At 40.1% G+C, this 20,528-nt stretch overlaps 1 protein-coding gene across 1 annotated transcript in view; it reads left to right on the top strand.

Annotated features, from left to right (window-relative positions):
* The window catches only part of GLUD1 (glutamate dehydrogenase 1), a 38,953-nt gene that overhangs the window by 5,500 nt on the left and 12,925 nt on the right, over positions 1–20,528 (top strand). The window contains exons 2-5 of the mRNA XM_009009605.5: positions 6,866–6,946; positions 7,953–8,008; positions 9,545–9,608; positions 15,381–15,475. Coding sequence (XP_009007853.2) covers positions 6,866–6,946; positions 7,953–8,008; positions 9,545–9,608; positions 15,381–15,475 — 296 coding nt within the window. The remainder of the gene's footprint in view (positions 1–6,865; positions 6,947–7,952; positions 8,009–9,544; positions 9,609–15,380; positions 15,476–20,528) is intronic.

Genomic DNA, 20,528 nt, shown 5'->3' with positions numbered 1-20,528 from the left:
CTCCCAAAGTGCTGGGATTACAGGCTTGAGCCACCGTGCCCAGCCAATTTTAAATTTTTAATGAAAATAAAATATTTTTCCTTGATCTGTCAATAAGTTATATTTTTCTAGTATCAGCTAAACATTTGCTTCCCAGAAAGCTTAGTTATCTCTTCAAAATGTATTCAGGTTAAAATAAAAGTTTCACAATGGATTAAAAATCTAAGACAGTATTTGCCTACATTTATAGAACAGTACATTGATGCTGCTAAAGCAATCAAAATGTATAATTTTTCTTTCTTTTTTTTCTTGAGTTGGAGTCTCAGTCTGTCGCCCAGGCTGGAGTGCAGTGACATGATCTCAGCTCACTGCAACCTCTGTCTCCTGGGTTCAAGTGATTCTCCTGCCTCAGCCTTCCCAGTAGCTGGGATTATAGGTGCGCGCCACCATGCCCAGATAATTTTTTTTGTATGTTTAGTAGAGATGGGGTTTCACCATGTTGGCCAGGCTGGTCTCAAACTCCTGACCTCAACTGATTTGTCCACCTCAGCCTTCCAAAGTGCTGGGATGACGGGTATGAGCCACCATGCCCGGCCTGAAGTATATAATTTTTTTCAGCAGTGCTCCTTCCTCATGCTGAATGTCTAAATTTTTATCTGAGACATAGTATTTCAGATGGTCATTACATGGTTCCTCCCTGGTTTTAACCTACTCTCCTCATTTTAAATTAAGTTACACTACATTATTGTGGGTTAGAAGGTACATTAATATTAAGTGAAAAAATACGTTCTGAGGAGCAAGTGGTAAGAGTGCTAATGCATGAATATTGAGTTCTGAGGCCTTTTTTATTTTCTGGGGATTCTGTGCTTGTGGAAAAACTCTTGGTTATTGAATAAATAGTTCTTGAAAAGTGAGAAAATAATAGCTGGCAATCAGATTTTTGTTGACTAAATCAAACCCTATTAAGAGAACCAGGTTCAAGTAATTTTAAAACCATCTGAATTTTCATAAATGTTTTGTTAATGATTAATTATAAAAAACAGTGACTCTAGCTGGAGGCTTTTGTGTGTTTGCCTTTGAGTCAGCTAGGAAAAGGAAGAAAAATTCAAGCTAGTCTATTGTGGTTTTCACTGAGTCTTTTTAAAAGTAATGAGCTGGTTTGTTTTCTTCATCACTATAGCAACTTAAGCTAGTTTTTGCTTTTGATATTTATTTCTCCTAGAGAAACTTAGTATGCACAGCTCATTAGACTTGAGCAATCTAAGGAATATCTGTGGTAATTCAGTTAAAAATCAGAACAGTGCTTTGTTCTGTATATAGTTGCAGATATCTGCATATCATTAATATTCTTTGTAAACATCTGGATACCAGTTAACATAAAATAACTGTTTAGTTGGTTTCTGTTGAGAGTAGACGGAATGATTTTAATGTTCCCATTGTAATACGTATATTATTCTATCCCTAGCCCTTCCCTTCAGCTTTACTGAGATTGATAAATAATAAAGGTCATGGGTAGTGTGTCTTTAGTTTGCTCTGGTGAACTGGATGCACAGATTACTTTGTCAGCAGTGTGGCCTTGATTTTTAGGCCCTGTTCTAATGGCATCAGTTCTGTGGTCCACACCTGTGTACCGAGCCCATTCACTGTCTAGCTTAGCCAGCCATGAACTCCTGCTCTTTGTTAGAAGTATTTACCTTAATTCCTACTAGCACAGTCAACCAAAGACCCAGTTAATCTTTTCCCAAACACTAATACTGCATCAATGGAGTCTAACAGAGTTTTAAGGGGTGTGTGTGTGTGTGTCTGTGTGTGTGTGTGTCTGACTGTCTGTCTGTCTGTCTAGAGATGGGGTCTTACCATGTTGACCAGGCTGTTCTTAAATTCCTGAGCTCAAGTTACCCTGCCTTAGCCTCCAAATGCGCTAGGACTACAGGCATGAACCACCATGCCCAACCCTCTAAGACTTTGGGATACAAAAATATCTTAATTTACTTTCCTCCATTTCTGCAATAAAACATCTCTTCCTTCGTCCTTCTGGTTTCTGTTCTGTGCCCCGTTTGATCTCTGGTTCTGTTCACCTTCAGCCTTCTCTGCTGAAGGAGGAAAGACTTGTTTTATAAAAAGTGACAATATTCAAGCACATAAGATCCTTTTTGCTTCATCTTTGCTTAAATATTTTAATATTTTCTGTGTATGTGCATTTACCACTTATCTGACTTTATTGAACAACTTCAAATTGAGTATATTTGAATGATAGTAGACATTCAAAAATGCTAGGCTTTCCCTGCCTTTCAGAGCTTTGAGGTACATGTCACGTCATTTTGCCCTTCACATTCTCTTCACATTAGTTGTGCTAAATTTTCCCAATCCATTGAGTTAAGTAGTGTACCTTCCTTTTTGCAGTCATATTCATTTTTTATATTTTATTTTTTAATTTTTTTGAAACAGAGTCTCACACTGTCACCCAGGCTGGAATGGAGTGGTACAATCTCTACTCATTGCAGCCTCCTCTTTAGCCTCCTGAGTAGCTGGAGCAACAGGAGCATGCTACCACACCCAGCTAGTTTTTGTATTTTTAGTAAAGATGGGGCTTCACCATGTTGGCCAAGTTGGTCTCAAACTCCTAACCTCAAATGAGCCGCCCACCTTGGCCTCCCAAAGTGCTGGGATTATAGGCATAAGCCACTGAGTGTAGCCTCTTACTTAAATCTCTTAGTGTCCATTGGAATGTAGTTAAGAATTTTCAGATGACAGTATATTTTTGGTAGTTACCTTTGGTTTCCAAACCCAGAGAAGGAAGAGCAATGGCTTTTTCTGTGTGTGAGTATATCGTGTTTTACTTGAGATTGTTTTGTCTCAAGTATTGCTGCAGAGTATTTTATTAATGGGTGCACATGTTTCTTATTTAGCCCAGGCAATGTCACTTGTGTTAGTTTCTATCCCCTCCCTGTCCCCACTCTACCTGCTCTGGGGCTTATTCCTCTAAGCTGGTGCTTTCCTTATAGCTCCTCCCATGCTTCTGTTCACTAAATGTTCTTCATTGGTTGATAACCTACAGAAAATGCCTGTGGTATGAGAGATAATTTGTGAAACTGCCTCTCTTCACTGTTTAGCAGTTGAGCTGTCTAAATGGGTGTAGCTGGTAAAGAAAATCTCACTTTACAAACAAGAATTCCTGGGTTTCATCCAGTGAACATGCCTTTTGTTACGCACACACAGTTTCTGACTCATATCATCCATGACTTATAATAAAATGGACATTTTGTTTATACTATTGTGTGGAAGGAGGATTTTTAATAGCATCTATTTCTAGAATATTAGGCTTGCCATTTGAATGCTTCGGTTTGATTTATGAATATCATTGGTTCCAGCAGTTTTTAGCTCCCCACTAAATGCAAGTTAAAACTTTTTAAGTCTCTAAGTTAAAAAGAAAGTAACTTTTCCTCCACTTAAGAAAGCAAGGAAAATTAAAAATAATGTAGTGATGACTTCCCCAGGCTCTTAAAAGAGCAATGAAAAAAGTGATTTATGTGTGAGAGAAGAAATACTAGTTCTTAATACATTGTTTTACCACCTCATCTATGTAGAAGTAATGAAATTTATATAAAAGTAATGAAACCAAGGTTTATTAAACCATTTGTTCAAACTCCTATCAGTTTAGACTTTTTAATTGCTTTGTTACATGCCATTACTTTCTAATACTTGTTATAGAAGTGGTAATGGTTGAGATTTGAGTATTGAACACTTGCAGGGCACTGTGCCAGATGCCCCATGTGCACTGTTCCTCTCAATCTTGACACCTATCCTAGGAGAGCAGCGTTAGCACCCCAGCACCCCTCCACGCAAGCAGATGATGCAGGCTGGCTTGCCTGGGCCCAGTGCCTGACCGTTTTCCAGGCTTAGTGTAGTTATCATTAAATAATATGTGGTATTACTTAGAAGCATTTTGAATAATTTGAAAAGCACATTTTTGTGTTTAAACAATTTTATTTTATTTTATTTTTGTGTTTTTTTTTTTTTTTTTTTTTTTTTTTTTTTTTTTTTTTTGAGAAAAGGTCTGGCTCTGTTGCTGGGGTGGAATACAGGGACCTGAGAGTCACTTACTGTAGCCTGCAACTCCTGGGCTCAAGCGACCCTCCTGCCATGAAATACAAATGATTCATCTTAATGTTATTTACAAATTTTACTATTTTCTTCCTTTTCTGTGGACCTCATCTGACTGGAAATTCTTTTTAAATTTTTTCATTTTTTAAATTGTAAATTGACAAATTACAGATACATATTTATGGGGTACAAAGTAATTTTATGATCTGTGGCTACAGCATGGCATAATTAAGTCAAACTAATTAACACATTCACCACTGGAAATAATTGCAAATAATCATATTTTGTGATGAGAACAGCTGAAATTTACTCTTAGTGGTTTTGAAATATGCAGTGCTTTTTGTTGTTGTTGCAGAAATAAGTTCTCAGTATGTTGGCCAGGCTGGCTTCAAACTCCTGAGCTCAAGTGATCCTCCCACCTCAGCCTTCCAGTGCTGGGATTACAAGTATGAGCTACTCACGTTGGGTCAAGTGTAACAATCTATTATTATTTACTGTATTCACCATGTTGTGCAGTCTGTCTCAAAAAAGCTTATTCCTCTTGTCTACTTGAGGCTTTGTACCCTTTGACCATCATCTCCCCATCACCCCCATCCTCAGTTTTGTATACTTTTTAATTATTTCGTGGTATGTATAGAGGCTTATGGTAAATTGTTTAAAACTTACATGTATGTCAGAATTTTTTGTGGCCACAGCTTTTCTTTCTTTCTTAAATTTTAAGAGTCAAAGCATTCATATATTCATTCAGCATGTATTTGAGTGCCTAATATATGCCTTTTCTATGTTAGGAACCAGGAATTAAAGCAGCAAACAAAATAAAGTCTACCCTCATGGCACTAACTTGCCAGGTAGGGAAGCCAGATAATAAACACACGTATAATGTAAAGTTAGTAATAATAAACGAAATGAAGAAATAAGGTAGGAGAGGCAAGAAAGCTTGGGTGTAAGTTTGCATTCTAAAAGTTTAATAATGAGTACATTTATTTTGCAATTTGAGAACCAATTATATAAACATAGTTCTAAGCGTACTCCCCTAAATATAATTTGTCACTTTTACAGAAGACCAAAAAGTATGTGCAGCTTCAGAATATGCTCTTTATGATCATGTGTACAGTAAATAAATTGTCTGTCTAGAGGTCTGTCTGTCTAGAGATGGGGTCTTTTTAAAATTGACTAGGGAAGTTCTCTCAAACTGCCAGTTCATGAGATATTGTATATTTTCTACCTGAAAACTTTTATTTTCAGAATTCTTTAAAAGAGATGTCATGTCCCTGGGGCTCCCATTACTTACCTGTGACTCCTAGTGGAAATTGTACCCAACCCCTCAGGAGGGGCTGAATCTGTTAGGAGTAGGAGGGTAGAAAAAATGCTGCAGCTTCATGTGGGTATCTTTCACACACAAACACAGTGTCAGGGAGCCTCAAGCCCTGTGCAGTTATACATCAACCCAACTCATACTTTCCTCCTTGGGATCGAGAAGCAATGGACTCTAGAGAAAGAAAGGTGGCTTAGCACTGCAAAACTTGGATGGGTAATTGACCAAGACCCCCAAAGCCAAAGCAGTGGGCATCCCCACTTCCTGTATCCCCTATACCAACATCTAATGGTTACTAGATACAAAAGCATTAGTACCTGTCTGCTTGGCTACCTCCCCTTCTTGCAGAAGTGATAAAGGGAATGACTCAACCTCAGGAAGGGAAAATGGCTTCTAGTATACCCATTTGAAGCCAAAACCTCTGTTTAGACATAAGATATTTTGAACCTGGTGACTGTTCATTGACCATGTTTGTGAATTACCAGAAAGCAGAATTGTTGCCAGGCACAGTGACTCATGCCTGTAATCTCAGTACTTTGGGAAGCCAGGGTGGGAGGATCGCTTCAGTCCAGGAGTTTGAGACCAGCCTGGGCAACATGGTGAGATCCTATCTCTACAAAAAATTCAAAAACTAGCTGGGCATGGTGATGTGCACCTGTGGTCTCAGCTACTCAGAAGGCTGAGGTGGAAGGATTACCTGAGCCCAGGAGGTTGAGGCTACATACAGTAAGCTGTGTCTGCCACTGCACTCAGCCTAAGCAGCAGAGCAAGGTCCGGTCCCCACCCCACCCGCAAAAAAAGAAGCTGAATTCTGAACTCCCTGCAACTAGGTCATCCAAACCAAAAGGTAAAAGGAACGTAAAAACACGTTCTGGAAAGTGTAAAAAAATTCATTGCAGAGTGATTTTTTTGTCTTGTGAAATCATAATTACTGTTATTATCAGCTTTTCCTTTTTAACCTTTTTTTTTTTGAGACTGAGTTTCACTCTTATTGCCCAGGCTGGAGTGCAATGGTGCAGTCTCAGCTCACTGCAACCTCCGCCTCCTGGGTTCCAGCGATTCTTCTTCCTCAGCCTCTGGAGTAGCTGGGGTTAAAGGTGTGCCCCACCACGCCCAGCTAATTTTGTATTTTTAGTAGAGATGGAGTTTCTCCATGTGAGTCTGGCTGGTCTCGAACTCACGACCTCAGGTGATCCACCTGCCTCGGCCTCCCAAATGCTGAGATTACAGGCATGAGCCACTGCACCCAGCCCCTTTTAACTTTATATGTTCATTTTTTCTGGGATTCTGACATATGAACTGCTTCAGGTGTTTTGGGGCATTGCTTGGGTATAAAATGTAAAAAGTGGATATTTTGAATTCGTAGCTTTCTTTTTTGAAACCTACTGAAGTTTGTTCTAAATATATCCCCTTCTTTCTCAACCCCCACCCCCTATCCATTTTGTTAAAAAAAAAAAACACCACCAGGTATCCGTTACAGCACTGATGTGAGTGTAGATGAAGTGAAAGCTTTGGCTTCTCTGATGACATACAAATGTGCAGTGGTTGGTAAGTGATCGCCTTTCTTGCTACCTAATGAGAGCTTTGGGGAAATATGTTTACATACAAGGTTACTGTTAAGATTTTATAGAAATATACTTTATCGGAACTGATTTTTTAAGTTGTACTCTTTTTTTTTTTTTCTTTTTATTTAAGATGGGGTTTCATGTTGGTCAGGCTGGTCTTAAACTCCCGACCTCAGGTGATCCGCCCGCCTTGGCCTCCAAAGTGATTGGATTACAGGTGTGAGCCACCACGCCCGGCCTTAAGTTATACTCTTTAAGACCTGAATCATTTTTCAATTAGTCGGAGTTAAGATACAGCCTTTTTTTAAGTGGGGGATTTTTTTATAGGAGCTAATTGGATTTTAAGTCTGTATCTTTGTTTTTAATTCCTTAACATTCTGTAAATAAGACCTAAGTATAGTAGAAGGATAGTAAATAAGCTATTATCTTTTAGAAGTGGCAAAGAACACTGATTAAATACATATTAGAACTTAGCTAGCCAATTTTATTGAACAATTTCTGTTCAATAAAATGTTAAAGTACAGTTTAGAAAAAGATGGTAGGTTATTTCTTGAATTTCTGAAATTCAAGCTTAAAGCATCACACGTTTTTCAATATTGTATGGTGCTTTTTGTCATTTTACTTTTTTTTCTTTTTTTTTTTTGAGACTGAGTTTCGCTCTCGTTACCCAGGCTGGAGTGCAATGGCGCAATCTCGGCTCACCGCAACCTCCGCCTCCTGGGTTCAGGCAATTCTCCTGCCTCAGCCTCCTGAGTAGCTGGGATTACAGGCGCGCGCCACAACGCCCAGCTAATTTTTTATTTTTTGTATTTTTAGTAGAGACGGGGTTTCACCATGTTGACCAGGATGGTCTCGATCTCTTGACCTCGTGATCCACCCGCCTCGGCCTCCCAACGTGCTGGGATTACAGACTTGAGCCACCGCACCCGTCCGTCATTTTACTTTTTTAACCTTTACATATAGTAACAACCGTCAGCCTTCTCTTTCAGATGTGCCGTTTGGAGGCGCTAAAGCTGGTGTTAAGATCAATCCCAAGAACTATACCGTAAGTATTAAAGTGGTAATTGTGGGGAATTAGACAGAGTCTTGCTCTATCACCCAGTCTGGAGTGTAATGGCATGATCCTAGCACTTTGGGAGGCTGAGGCAGGTGGATCACCTGAGGTCAGGAGGTCAAGACCAGCCTGGCCAACATGGTGAAATCCCATCTTTACTAAAATACAAAAATTAGCTGAGCATGGTGGTATGCACCTGTAATCCCAGCTACTTGGGAGGCTGAGGCAGGAGAATCACTTGAACCTGGGGTGGTTGGGTGTTGGGTGCTGAGGTTGCAGTGAGCTGACATCGTATCATTGCACTCCAGCCTGGGCAACAAGAGCAAAACTGTATCTCAAAAAAAAAAAAAAAAAATTAACTCAGTGTTTTGCCATATAAAGATCACCTTCTTAATATATATATCCTTTATCATTTTCTGTTTTGTTTGGTTTTGTTTTTATGAGTGTTTTGAGGTTTTTTTTGCCTTTTGTTCTATTATTTTCTTAGTTAAAAGGTAATTAATATCTTTATATTGTTAGACAGTTACACTCATATTTAAGAATTACTGTGATTTGATTAGCCAGGTATAGTGGTGCACACCTGTAATCCCAGCAATTTAGGAGGCTCGGGCATGAGAATCACTTGAACCCAGGAGGTAAAGGTTGCAGTGAGCCGAGGTTTCGCCACTTCACTCCAGCCTAGGCAACAGAGCAAGACTCTGTCTCAAAAAGAAGAAAAGTCTATTACTGCGATCTGAAGTTTTTATGTCAGGATCTCAATCAAGTGACAAATATCTCAACTAAGCCTGTAAAAATCTTACTCTTTATCCTGTCAGTTCCAAGTTAATTCAAACTGGTTGTCACAATGCTTTATGTAGTACTAAATTATCTATATACAAACATAAATGCATATGAATTTTATTCTCTTTAAAATTCACCATTTACATGGAATATAATTATATCTCAATTAATCTTTCTTTGTCTCTTTTTTTTTCTCGGAGACGGAGTTTTGCTCTTGTTGCCCAGGATAGAGTACAGTGGTGCGATCTTGGCTCACTGCAATCTCCACCTCCCAGGTTAAAGTGATTCTCCTGTCTCACCCTCGTGAGTAGCTGGGATTACAAGCACACCCACCACACCCAGCTAATTTTTTTGTATTTTAAATAGAGACAAGGTTTCACCACTTTGGCCAGACTGGTCTGGAACTTCCAACTTCAGATGATCTGTCCACCTCGACCTCCCAAAGTGCTGGGATTACAGGCATGAGCCACCATGCCTGGCCTTCAGTTAATCTTAATTAAGATTTAGTATATTTTTCAGCGGGGAATTAGTAGAATGGGAATTTGATCCCTAGTTCTACCATCTTGTTTTTATGATCTACTTTTTTGATCACTTATTTTCTCACCTTTAAAATGGCAATGCTTACTTTATAAGTTAATCTAAGGATTACATGAAAATGTACTATTAATAGAAAATAATGTGCTGGCTATAATCTCAAGCGATTTTTACATCAATTTTTTCTTTCATTTTTGTTTTCTTATTTTGCAGGATAATGAATTGGAAAAGATCACAAGGAGGTTCACCATGGAACTGGCAAAGAAGGGCTTTATTGGTATGTTTGGCAACATATATTTTGGTATAAAGTGGGAACATCTAAAAAATTCTTAATGTGCAGAGTGGACACAAGGGAGAGGGCTCTCCCATCTCTTCTTCTATACAGACATTGTAAGAGAGTTTTGTTTTTATTTCTGTTTTTGTTTTTTAAGACAGAGTCTTGCTCTGTCGCCCAGGCTAGAGTGCAGTGGCACAATCTCAGCCCACTGCAACCTCCACCTCCCAGGTTCAAGTGATTCTCCTGCCTCAGCCTCCCAAGTAGCTGGAATTACAGGCATGCGCCACCACACCCAGCAAATTTTGTATTTTCAGTAGAGACAGGGTTTTTCCATGTTGGTCAGGCTGGTCTCAGACTCCCAACCTCAGGTGATCCGCCCCGTTTGGCCTCCCAAAGTTTTGGGATTACAGGTGTGAGCCCTGCCAATTTAAACCTTTTGTATATTTCTTTATTTAGAAGGCTTCTAATTTGTTTGAATAAAATATACAAAGTTACCTAATAGAATGCTTGCCATATCAGTATCAGTATAGTTAAACAAGATAAGGTTTACTTAAATAAGAAATAAAGTATACTTTTCTCTACTTCTTTTCTCAGCATTTCCCCCACCATGGACAAGTTCCTATGAAATTAAGCCATAAAGCCTGGGCATGGTGACGCATGTTTGTAATCCCAGCATTTTTGGAGGCTAAGGTGGGAGGATCACTTGAGCCTAGGAGTCAAGACCAGATTGTGGGCAACATAGCAAGACCCTGTCTCTACAAAAAAAAAAAAAAACATTATTCAAGCATGGTGGTGCATGCCTGTGGTCCCAGCTGTTCAGGAAGCTAAGAGGGGAGGATCACTTAAGCCTGAGAGGTTGAGGCTGCAGTGAGCCATGATCGTGCCACTGCACTCTGGCCTGAGCAACAAAATGAGACCACATCTCAAGAAGAAAGAAAAAAGAAATAAAGCTATTCAGATTCATTTTTAGGAAAATGTGTCATGAAATAACGTGTACAGAAATACAGTAAGTGGCTGGGCTCAGTGGCTCACACCTGTAATCCCAGCACTTTGGGAGACTAAGGTGGGCAGATCACCTGAGGTTGGAAGTTTGAGACCAGCCAGACCAACATGGAGTGGAGAAACCCTGTCTCTACTAAAAATACAAAATTATCCGGGCATGGTGGCACATGCTACTCAGGAGGCTGAGGCAGGAGAATCGCTTGAACCCAGGAGGCGGAGGTTTTGGTGAGCTGAGATCACACCATTGCACTCCAGCCTGGGCAACAAGAGCAAAACTCTGTCTCAAAAAAAAAAGAAAGAAAAGAAATACAGTAAGTATACGTAACTCTAAAACTTGACTAGATTTGTCCTGTCTTTTATAATAGGCATTTGGGCCTTTGACATGCTGCATACCCAGTACTACTGTAGACTTGTGCATCATTGCACAGAGCCTGTTAACATGAGTTAACTGTCTCACTCACACCTTTACAGGAGTAACTACTGATTTTGAGATACAGTGAATTGAAGTCATGTTCAGCATGTTAATAGCCTTCATAATTTTTTTAAATTTTAATTAATTTTTTTTTTTTTTGAGACAAAGTCTTGCTCTGTTGCCTGGGTTGGAGTGCAGTAGCATGATCTCAGCTCACTCAAACCTCTGCCTCCCGGGTTCAAGCAATTCTTCTGTCTCAGGCTCCTAAGTAGCTGGGACTATAGGCGCATGCCACCACACCCGACTAATTTTTGTATTTTTAGTAGAGATGGGGTTTCACCATATTGGCCAGGCTGGTTTCAAACTCCTGACCTCATGATCCACCCACCTTGGCCTCCCAAAGTGCTGGTTACAGGCATAAGCTACCATACCCAGCTGCCTTCATAATTTTTATAAGGAATTTTCTCCTTGCCTAAATATCCAACACATTTAATAGTCTTAAATGGTTTCAGATTAAAGTCTGAAACCATTTATTCAGTCATATTTATCGCCCATATCTGCAATATCTCCAGCTTAATTTTATCAGTCTTGATAAGTACCTAATAACTCCAGAGGGCAAAAAGTGATTCATTGGAATACTGAAAGAAAACACAGCTTAAATTCGAGTAATTTGATTTATTTGCTTAATGTGCAAAAGCCTCATTGACCCAGGATGCAGCTAAATTGACAACTCTGAAGCCTAGGAGGTAGGCACAGGGAGTTTTTCTCTCTCACTCCTAGCCAAACCTTCAAATTTGATGTTATTTATCTGTTAATTCTTGTCTTCCCTTTCCACAGAGAGTTTCAGAACCCGAGCCCTGGTTCTGTCACATGGGTGTTTTCAGTTTGTCAGTTTCTGCAAAACAAAACAAAAAATAGGCTGGGATTTTTATAGCAGTTACATTGAACCTGTATACCAATTTGTGGAATATTGTCATCTTCCTCACCTCCCCGCTTCCCCAAAAAGGGTCTTGCCTTATCACCCAGGCTGGAGTACCAGGCAGCAGTCACTACAACCTTGACCTCCTGGACTCAAGCAATCCTCTCACCTCACCCTCCCAAATAGCTAGAACCACAGGCATGTACCACTGTGCCTGGCTAATTTTTTAATTTTTGTGGAGACAAGGTCTTATTTTTTTTTTTTTTTTTTTTTTGAGACAGAGTTTCGCTCTTGTTACCGAGGCTGGAGTGCAATAGCGCGATCTCAGCTCACCGCAACCTCTGCCGCCTGGGTTCAGGCAATTCTCCTGCCTCAGCCTCCTGAGTAGCTGGGATTACAGGCACGTGCCACCATGCCCAGCTAATTTTTTGTATTTTTAGTAGAGATTGGGTTTCACCATGTTGACCGGGATGGTCTCGATCTCTCATGATCCACCCGCCTCAGCCTCCCAAAGTGCTGGGATTACAGGCTTGAGCCACTGTGCCCGGCCGAGGTCTTACTATATATCCCAGACTGGTCTTGAACTCCTGGGCTCAAGCACCCCTCCTACTTCAGCTTCCCAAAGTTCTGGGATTATAGGCGTGAGCCACTCCACCTGACCAGTATTGCCATCTTAACTATATTAAGCCTTCCAGTGCTAAATATGAGATGCCTTCATATATATAGGTCTATGATTTCTTGCAATGGTATTTTGTAGTTCTTACTGTAGAAGTCTTACAACTAAGTATTTTATTCCCTTTAATGCTCATAAATGACATTGGTCTATAGTTTTCTTATGATGTCTTTGTCTAGTCTTTGTATCAGGATAATTCTAGCCTTGTGGAATGAGTTGAGAAGTGTCCTTTTCTCTTCTGTTTTTGAAAAAGCTTTTGAAAGGTCAATGTTCATTCTTGTGTGTGAGTGTAAATATCACCTGTGTAAACTAAAGTTCTGCAGGTCCATGATGTCTCCACCCTTCTCATCCCTATGTCTCTGTGCACCAGTTACCCTTTCAACTCTTACTCTATATATAGTCACACGCTGTTAGAAAAGTTGCTTTTTTAAAAAAGGTGAACTTCCGCCTCAGACCTGTTCTCTATATAAGAATTTATCTGTTGGAGCTGGGCGCAGTGGCTCACACCTGTAATCTCAGCACTTTGGAAGGCTGAGGTGGGTGGATCACCTGAGGAGTTCGAGACCAGCCTGGCCAACATGGTGAAACCCCATCTCTACTAAAAATACAAAAAAATTGCTGGAAATGGTATGGTGGAGGGCACCTGTAATTCCAGCTACTGGGAAGGCTGAGGCAGGAGAACTGCTTAAACCTGGGAGGTGGAGGTTGCATTGAGCCAAGATTGTGCCATTGCACTCTAGCCTAGGCAACAAGAGTGAAACTCTTTCTCAAAAAATAAGAATTAAAAAATATATTCTTTTTTTTTTAATTTTTCTTTAAAAATACAAACTCATCTGTACAAAAAGAAAAAAAACTTTAAAAATGGTTAAACTATTAAACTATTATGTCCCCCTAGAAATTAAAGTTCGGTCTAAGGGCTGTACCCTATTCTTATAAATTTTACTTTTTGTCAAGAGAATTGGTATATTGTAATGTTCTTCTATAACTCAGGGGCCCAAGGCCTAGATAATCTACTTCTTTGAACAAGTTGTGATATAACAGATACAGGGCTGGCATAAGACAACTTTGAAATGGTCAAAGATTGCTTTTTATATTAATGATTAGGCTTATGAGTTTTCTACTGCATACAAAACTAATGAATAGGGATGCACAGATTACAAGTAGCTCCTGAATGTAGGAATAATTGGGTACAGCCCTTAGAATGAACTTTAATTTATAGGGGGACATAATAGTTTAACCATTTTTAAAGTTGTATTTTTCTTTTTGTACAGATGAGTTTGTATTTAACAGTTGAAATAATATAGAAAATTATAAACAATATATAGAGAAAGGGGAAAAGAAAGAAAACTGTACATAAGGGGGAACATGTTACACATGCTGTATGTAACCTGCCTTTTTCCATAAGTATGTTCGTGATAATTCCAAGTGATTTGCAATTTATGTTATCCTTAGTGGCCCACACCTGTAATCCCAGCACTTTGGGAGGCTGAGATAGGTGGATCACCTGAGGTCAGGAGTTCGAGACCAGCCTGGCCAACATTGAGACACCGCATCTCTATTTATTTATATTAAAAAAAAAAAAAGTTATCCTTTGCATAGGTATACCATATTTCATTTAACTGACGTACTAGATAATGAGGTTAGATAAAATCTTAGTAGATAACATTTTACTGTGTTTGGGAAGAGTATTTCTGCACCTTTACAGATTTGAGTGAGCATCACCTAACATGTTCTTATCAGAGATCTTACTGTAGCCGTCAGTATTAGTGCTATAAGTGATACTTGTTATTTCCCATGAGCTAACTTGTTAGCTTAAAACTTTAATTTGCTATGATCTGAGGAACTGAAAGGTTAAGGCCTAAACTTTATATGTGCCAAGTGTCAAATAATAGGTCAAAGCCACATTCTTCCACAAGTAAAAATAATGTGGGGCTTAGCACAGTTGCTTTAGCAATGTGACTTTCTCCCCTTTTTCTCTACTTGGTAAGGAGGGCTTATACTCCCATTAAGTAGCATGTTACTATACTATCTCATACATGTCAACTTTCTAACCATAATAATCCTGCTTATATAGAACACAGTGGTACTGTTATCTCTAATTGCATTTTAGTGAAATGAGTCAAGAGAGGCAAAAATGTTTAGCCCCAGTCTTACACTCAGAAATCCTGTAGAGTGGCTTATATCTTATACATAGCTAACTTCCAAACATATGGCAAGTAAATGCCATGGAAGAAATTATTATGTAATGTTATATGTGTCTAAGTTTTAATTTTATATATATATATATATTTTTTTTGAGACCGAGTTTCACTCTTGTTGCCAGGCTGGAATGCAGTAGCATGATCCTGGCTCACCACAACCTCTGCCTCCCAGGTTCATGCGATTCTCTTGCCTCAGCCTCCCAACTAGCTGGGATTATAGGCGTGTGCCACCATGCCCAGCTAATTTTGTATTTTTAGTAGAGATAGGGTTTCTCCATGTTGGTCAGGCTGGTCTCGAACTCCTGACCTTAGGTGATACACCTGCCTCGGCCTCACAAAGTGCTGGGATTACAGGCATGAGTCACCGTGCCCAGCCATATGTGTCTTAAGTTTTATAGTGAAACATTTAATGAATATTTCTATGACTTTGATTAGCTACCTAAATGAAATCTAAAGTTTTCTAGCCATGGTAACTTTGTTATTACAGACACTTGCAAGGATCTTTGTGTTCAAGAAGAATTTTTCTTAAAAACTGGTGCACTGCTCTTTTTCTGTGCCCCCACAGGTCCTGGCATTGATGTCCCTGCCCCAGACATGAGCACAGGTGAGCGGGAGATGTCCTGGATCGCTGATACCTATGCCAGCACCATAGGCCACTATGTGAGTACCCACTGGAAGCTCTGAGACTTACACATTTGCTGTCTACAAGAATTAACAGTTTGACTGATTATATCAGAAGTTGAGAATCCCTGGGTTTTTCTGTCATTCAGTCATAACCTTTATGTGCATATTATTTTGTGTCTACTTGTCTGTTCTTAAATGGTAAATGTGATGAACACAGATGGAGCCCTTATTTACATGCTGCCCTATATTTGTCACTGAGGTAGGACACTTAATGACCAGGGCAGCCCACTCTGCTAAGACACTAGAACATAGCTCAAGAAGTATTCAATTCTGATTTTTCCCTCAAAGAGCTTTCATTTAAAGAGAAACTAAGGCACATAAGCAGATGAGGTATGGAAATAATGTTATACAACAATGGAGATTATGAATTCTGAAATAAGACTTTCTTCAAGAAATATTTGGACTAGACCTTCAAAATGGGTAGAAGATGAACATCTGAAGATTTGGAGGATAAGAGGAAGAGAAATAGTAGAGTTCAGATTGTCTGAAGGTAAGGCATATTTGTAAAGGTAATAGAAAGTAAGAGTGAAGGCTGGATGCAGTGACTCATTCCCGTAATCCCAGCACTTTGGGACTCCAAGCCAGGTGGATCACTTGAGCCTAGGAGTTTGAGACCAGCCTGGACATGGGGAAACCCTGTCTCTCCAAAAAATACAAAACTTAACCAAGCCTGGTGGTATATACCAATAATCAGAGCTACCTGGGAGGCATGCTTGAGCCCAGGAGGTTGGGGCTGCAGTGAGCCATAGTTGTACCACTGCACTCCAGTCTGTGCGATAGAGCGAGACCCTCCTTTCAGAAGTAAAGAAGAAAATAAAAATGAAGAGGTTAAGTTAACCAGGACAAAAATACCAAGCCCTAGTGTTTGTATTTTACATGGAGAGACTTTGCTGATCCTTCCTTGGGAAGAATAGGCTGGGAACAGTGTCCAGTTGTACTGGTGCCAGGAGAGAACCTCCAGTGGTGTCACTACCTTTCCACCGAGCCCAGGAGCTAGAGGACCAAGGAGAGGAGCATTGGCATATGTGAGGCATGTGACAGAGAGACTCAGCAAGACTGGATTCCATATATGTGGCATTAAAGAAAGGGACCAGGTTGAGCCCAGAGAGCCAGGAGAACCTGAGTTTGGGGACTAAGCAGAGGTAGTACCACAGAAGTGAACACAAGAGGAAAACATAACTACTACTGTCCCTAAAAGGAATGCAACCTTAAAAAACGAAACATTTATGGAGTAGGAAGAGAAACAGAGTCAAAAAATACATGTATGCCTAGTACCTGCAAGACCAAGTGTAAGCAAGGTATTCACTACAATTGGGATAAATTGCTAGAAGTTGTTTTGAAACTATGAAAAAGAAGAATTGGCCCAACCAACTCTTTCAATCCTTTCAAGGTAAGGTCAGAAAAGGCCTCCTAGGAGACATAACCTTTTGGTCTGCACTCAGGTGGGTGTGTGGACGTGGACTAGGGGAGGGGTAGTGGCAAGTGTCTGGAACTGAAGGAAGTACCTGAGGGAAGGTTCTGAAGTTCAGAAGCTAGGTGAATTGGGAGGCTAAGGACTGATTATTGTGGCCAGAGTTGAGAACGAGAAAGGTGGGTTAAGAAAGCCCAGTAGGAAAAAGGGTCAGGCCAGGTTACTGCTTGGTAGGTAACCATGAGGACTTTGGTCTTTGTCCTGAAAGCACAGGGAAACCAGTGAAGAGCTGGTTTTAAGCAGGTGTGACTCAGCTAAGTGTGCATTTGAAGCCTCGTTGAGGGCAAGAGGCTACTACAGGGGCCCAGACTGCAAAGGGATATGAAGAGGGACCCAGGGCACGAAGTATAGCTTCCAGCTAAGAAAAATGGCACTGGAGAGAAGCAGAAAAAAGACAGCTTGATATGTGGCTGTTACCCAAAGGAAAAGGTTTTTGTTGTCTTTTGGCATGTTTATTGGCTGTAAGCCACAGATTGACTGGTGCCAGAGATAGACCAGGGAAGTCCCCCAGAGGAATAAAGAACTGGGGAGTTCTTTTAATAGTGAAAAGGTAGTCCTTGGAGAAGAGGAAAAATGTGGAAATGTGGACATTTCTTGAGGTGGTGTCATGCTGTGGCTGGGAACATGGGCAGACCACCTGGAGTCCAACCCTGGCACCTTCACCCATCAGCTCTGTGACTTGGGAGTCTCTGTGCCTCCATTTCCTCATATGCAAAATGACAGCAATAATAGTACCTACTTTGGCTGGGTGTGGTGGCTCACTCCTGTAATCCCAGCACTTCGGGAGGCCGAGGTGGGCAGATCATGAAGTCAAGAGATCGAGACCATCCTGGCCAACATGATGAAACCCCGTCTCTACTGAAAATACAAAAAAATTAGCCCAGCGTGGTGGTACGCTCCTGTGGTCCTAGCTACTCGGGAGGCTGAGGTGGAAGAATCGCTTGAACCCAGGAGGTGGAGGTTGCAGTGAGCCGATATTGCGCCACTGCACTCCAGCTTGGTGACAGAGCAAGACTCCCTCTCAAAAAAAAGAAAAGTAGGAGAGAGATCCAAGATGGCTGATTACTAGCAGCTCAGGATTGTAGCTCCCAGTGAAAGCGCAAAGAACGAGAGGACGCCACACTTTTCAGATGAATTTTTGTTGCTCACGGACCAGGAGATTCCTAGCAGAGGAACCCCACGGGTTGCCAGCGTGACTCTTGTGGCCAGCGCAGCGGTTCTTGGTGCAGAGTAAACGGGACTGGGTCCTCTTTTGGTTGATGTTTGGAGCTCTGGGAAGGCAGAGTCGCCTATTCGCTGATTGAAAAAGGAACTCAAGAAGGAAGCCAGACTGGAGATTCCTGGGCAGAAAAGCACCATGAATCTTAACGCCACTGTTTTAGCTGGCGCAGTGGGTTGCTCACATTCTGGCACTGGGAATCAACAAGTTGGACGTCCGCTCAGAGACCTAATTTGAAAGTTGGTAATTACAAAGACGACAGGTAGATAAATTTACAATGACAGGAAGAAACCAGTTTTAAAAAGCTGAGAATACCCAAAATCAGAATGCCTGTCCCTCTTCAGGGGATCACAGTTCCTCATCAACAAGGGAACACGGCCTGATGGAGAACGAGTGCCTTCCATTAACAGACTTAAGCTTCAGAAGGTGGATAATAAGAAACTTCTGTGAGTTAAAAGAACATGTTCTAGCCCAATGTAAAGACACTAAGAACCTTGAAAAAAGGTTTGACGAAATCCTAACAAGAATAGACAATTTAGAGAAGAATATAAGTGAATTAATGGAACTGAAGAATACAATACAAGAACTCCGCGAAGTATGCACAGGTTTTAAACAGCCGAATTGATCAAGCAGAAGAAAGGATATCAGAGGTCGAAGTCCAACTTAATGAAATGAAACGAGAAGACAAGATTAGAGAAGAAAGAGTAAAAAGGAATGAGCAAAGTCTCCAAGAAATATGGGACTATGTTAAAAGACCCAATTTACTTTTGGTAGGTGTACCTGAATGTCATGAAGAGAATGAATCCAAGCTGGAAGATATTCTTCAGGATATTATTCAGGAAAACTTTCCTAACCTAGTAACACAGGACAATACTCAACTCCAGGTAATACAGAGAACACCACAAAGATATTCCTCAAGTAGAGCAACCCTAAGACACATAATTGTTAAATTCACCAGGGTTGAAATAAAGGAGAAAATTCTAAGGGCAGCTAGAGAGAAAGGTCAGGTTACCCATAAAGGGAAGCCTATCAGACTCACAGCAGATGTCTCAGCAGAAACCCTACAAACTAGAAGAGAGTGGGGGTCAATATTTAATATCCTCAAAGAAGAATTTTCAACCCAGAATCTCATATCCAGCCAAACTAAGCTTCATAAATGAAGGAAAAATAAAATTTGTCACAAACCAGGCCTGCTTTACAAGAGCTTCTGAAAGAAGCACTATACACAGAAAGGAACAACCAGTATCAGTCATCCCAAAAACTTACCAAAAGATAAAGAGTATCTCCATAATGAAGAATCTATATCAACTAATGGGCAATATAGCCAGCTAGCATTAAATGACAATATTAAACTCACAAATATCCATATTAATCCTAAATTTAAATGGGTTAAATGCCCAAATCAAAGACACAGACAGGCAAATTGAATAAAAAGTCAAAACCCATCGGTACGCTGTATCCAGATCCATCTTATAAGCAAGGACGCACAAAGACTCAAAACAAAGGATTGGTGAAAGACTTATCAATCAAATGGAGAGCAAAAAAAAAACAGGAGTTGTAACTTTCATCTCTGACAAAATATACTTTAATAGTAACAAAGACTAAAAGAAACAGAGAAGGACATTACATAATGGTAAAAGGATCAATGCAACAACAGGAGTCAATGATCATAAATATATATGCACTCAATATAGGAACACCCAGATACATAAGACAAGTTCTTAATGACTTATAAAGAGACTTGGACTCCTGCATAATAATAGCGGGAGACTTTGACACCACATTGTTAATATTCGATGGATCAACGAGATAGAAAATTAACAGGAACATCTATGATTTGAACTCAGACCTGGAACAAGTAAACTCAGTGAATATTTGTAGAATTCTTCACCTCAGGTCTATAGAATATACATTTTTCTCAGTATCACATCACACCTATTTTGAAAGTGACCACATAATTGGAAGTAAATCACTTTTCAGCATTCACATAGCATTTCACAGACTTAAATGAAATACTGGTTGGCTGTTTATTTTCTTCCCTTATTCCTTCCTGTCTCCGCTGTCAAGCACAATTATCGGCAAAAAAGAGGTTTTTAATGCCTATTTTTAGGTTGCATTCTAGCCTGGGCAATAGAACAAGACTCCTGTTCTCTCTCCCCCTTTCTCATTCTCTTTCTTCTTTCAAAAAAAAAATAGTACCTACTTTTTGAGACGATCGTATGAGAATTAGATGAATAATCCACTGCACTTAGGACTGTACACAGCCTTTAGTAAGTACCAGAAAATAAATAGGTATTACATCAGATAAATTATTCAACCCCCTGAAATAAAGTAGGAAT

The sequence above is a fragment of the Callithrix jacchus genome, chromosome 12 (assembly GCF_049354715.1).
Source record: "Callithrix jacchus isolate 240 chromosome 12, calJac240_pri, whole genome shotgun sequence".
In the NCBI taxonomy this organism is placed as follows: domain Eukaryota; kingdom Metazoa; phylum Chordata; class Mammalia; order Primates; family Cebidae; genus Callithrix; species Callithrix jacchus.
This window is presented reverse-complemented; position numbering and strand designations above follow the sequence as displayed.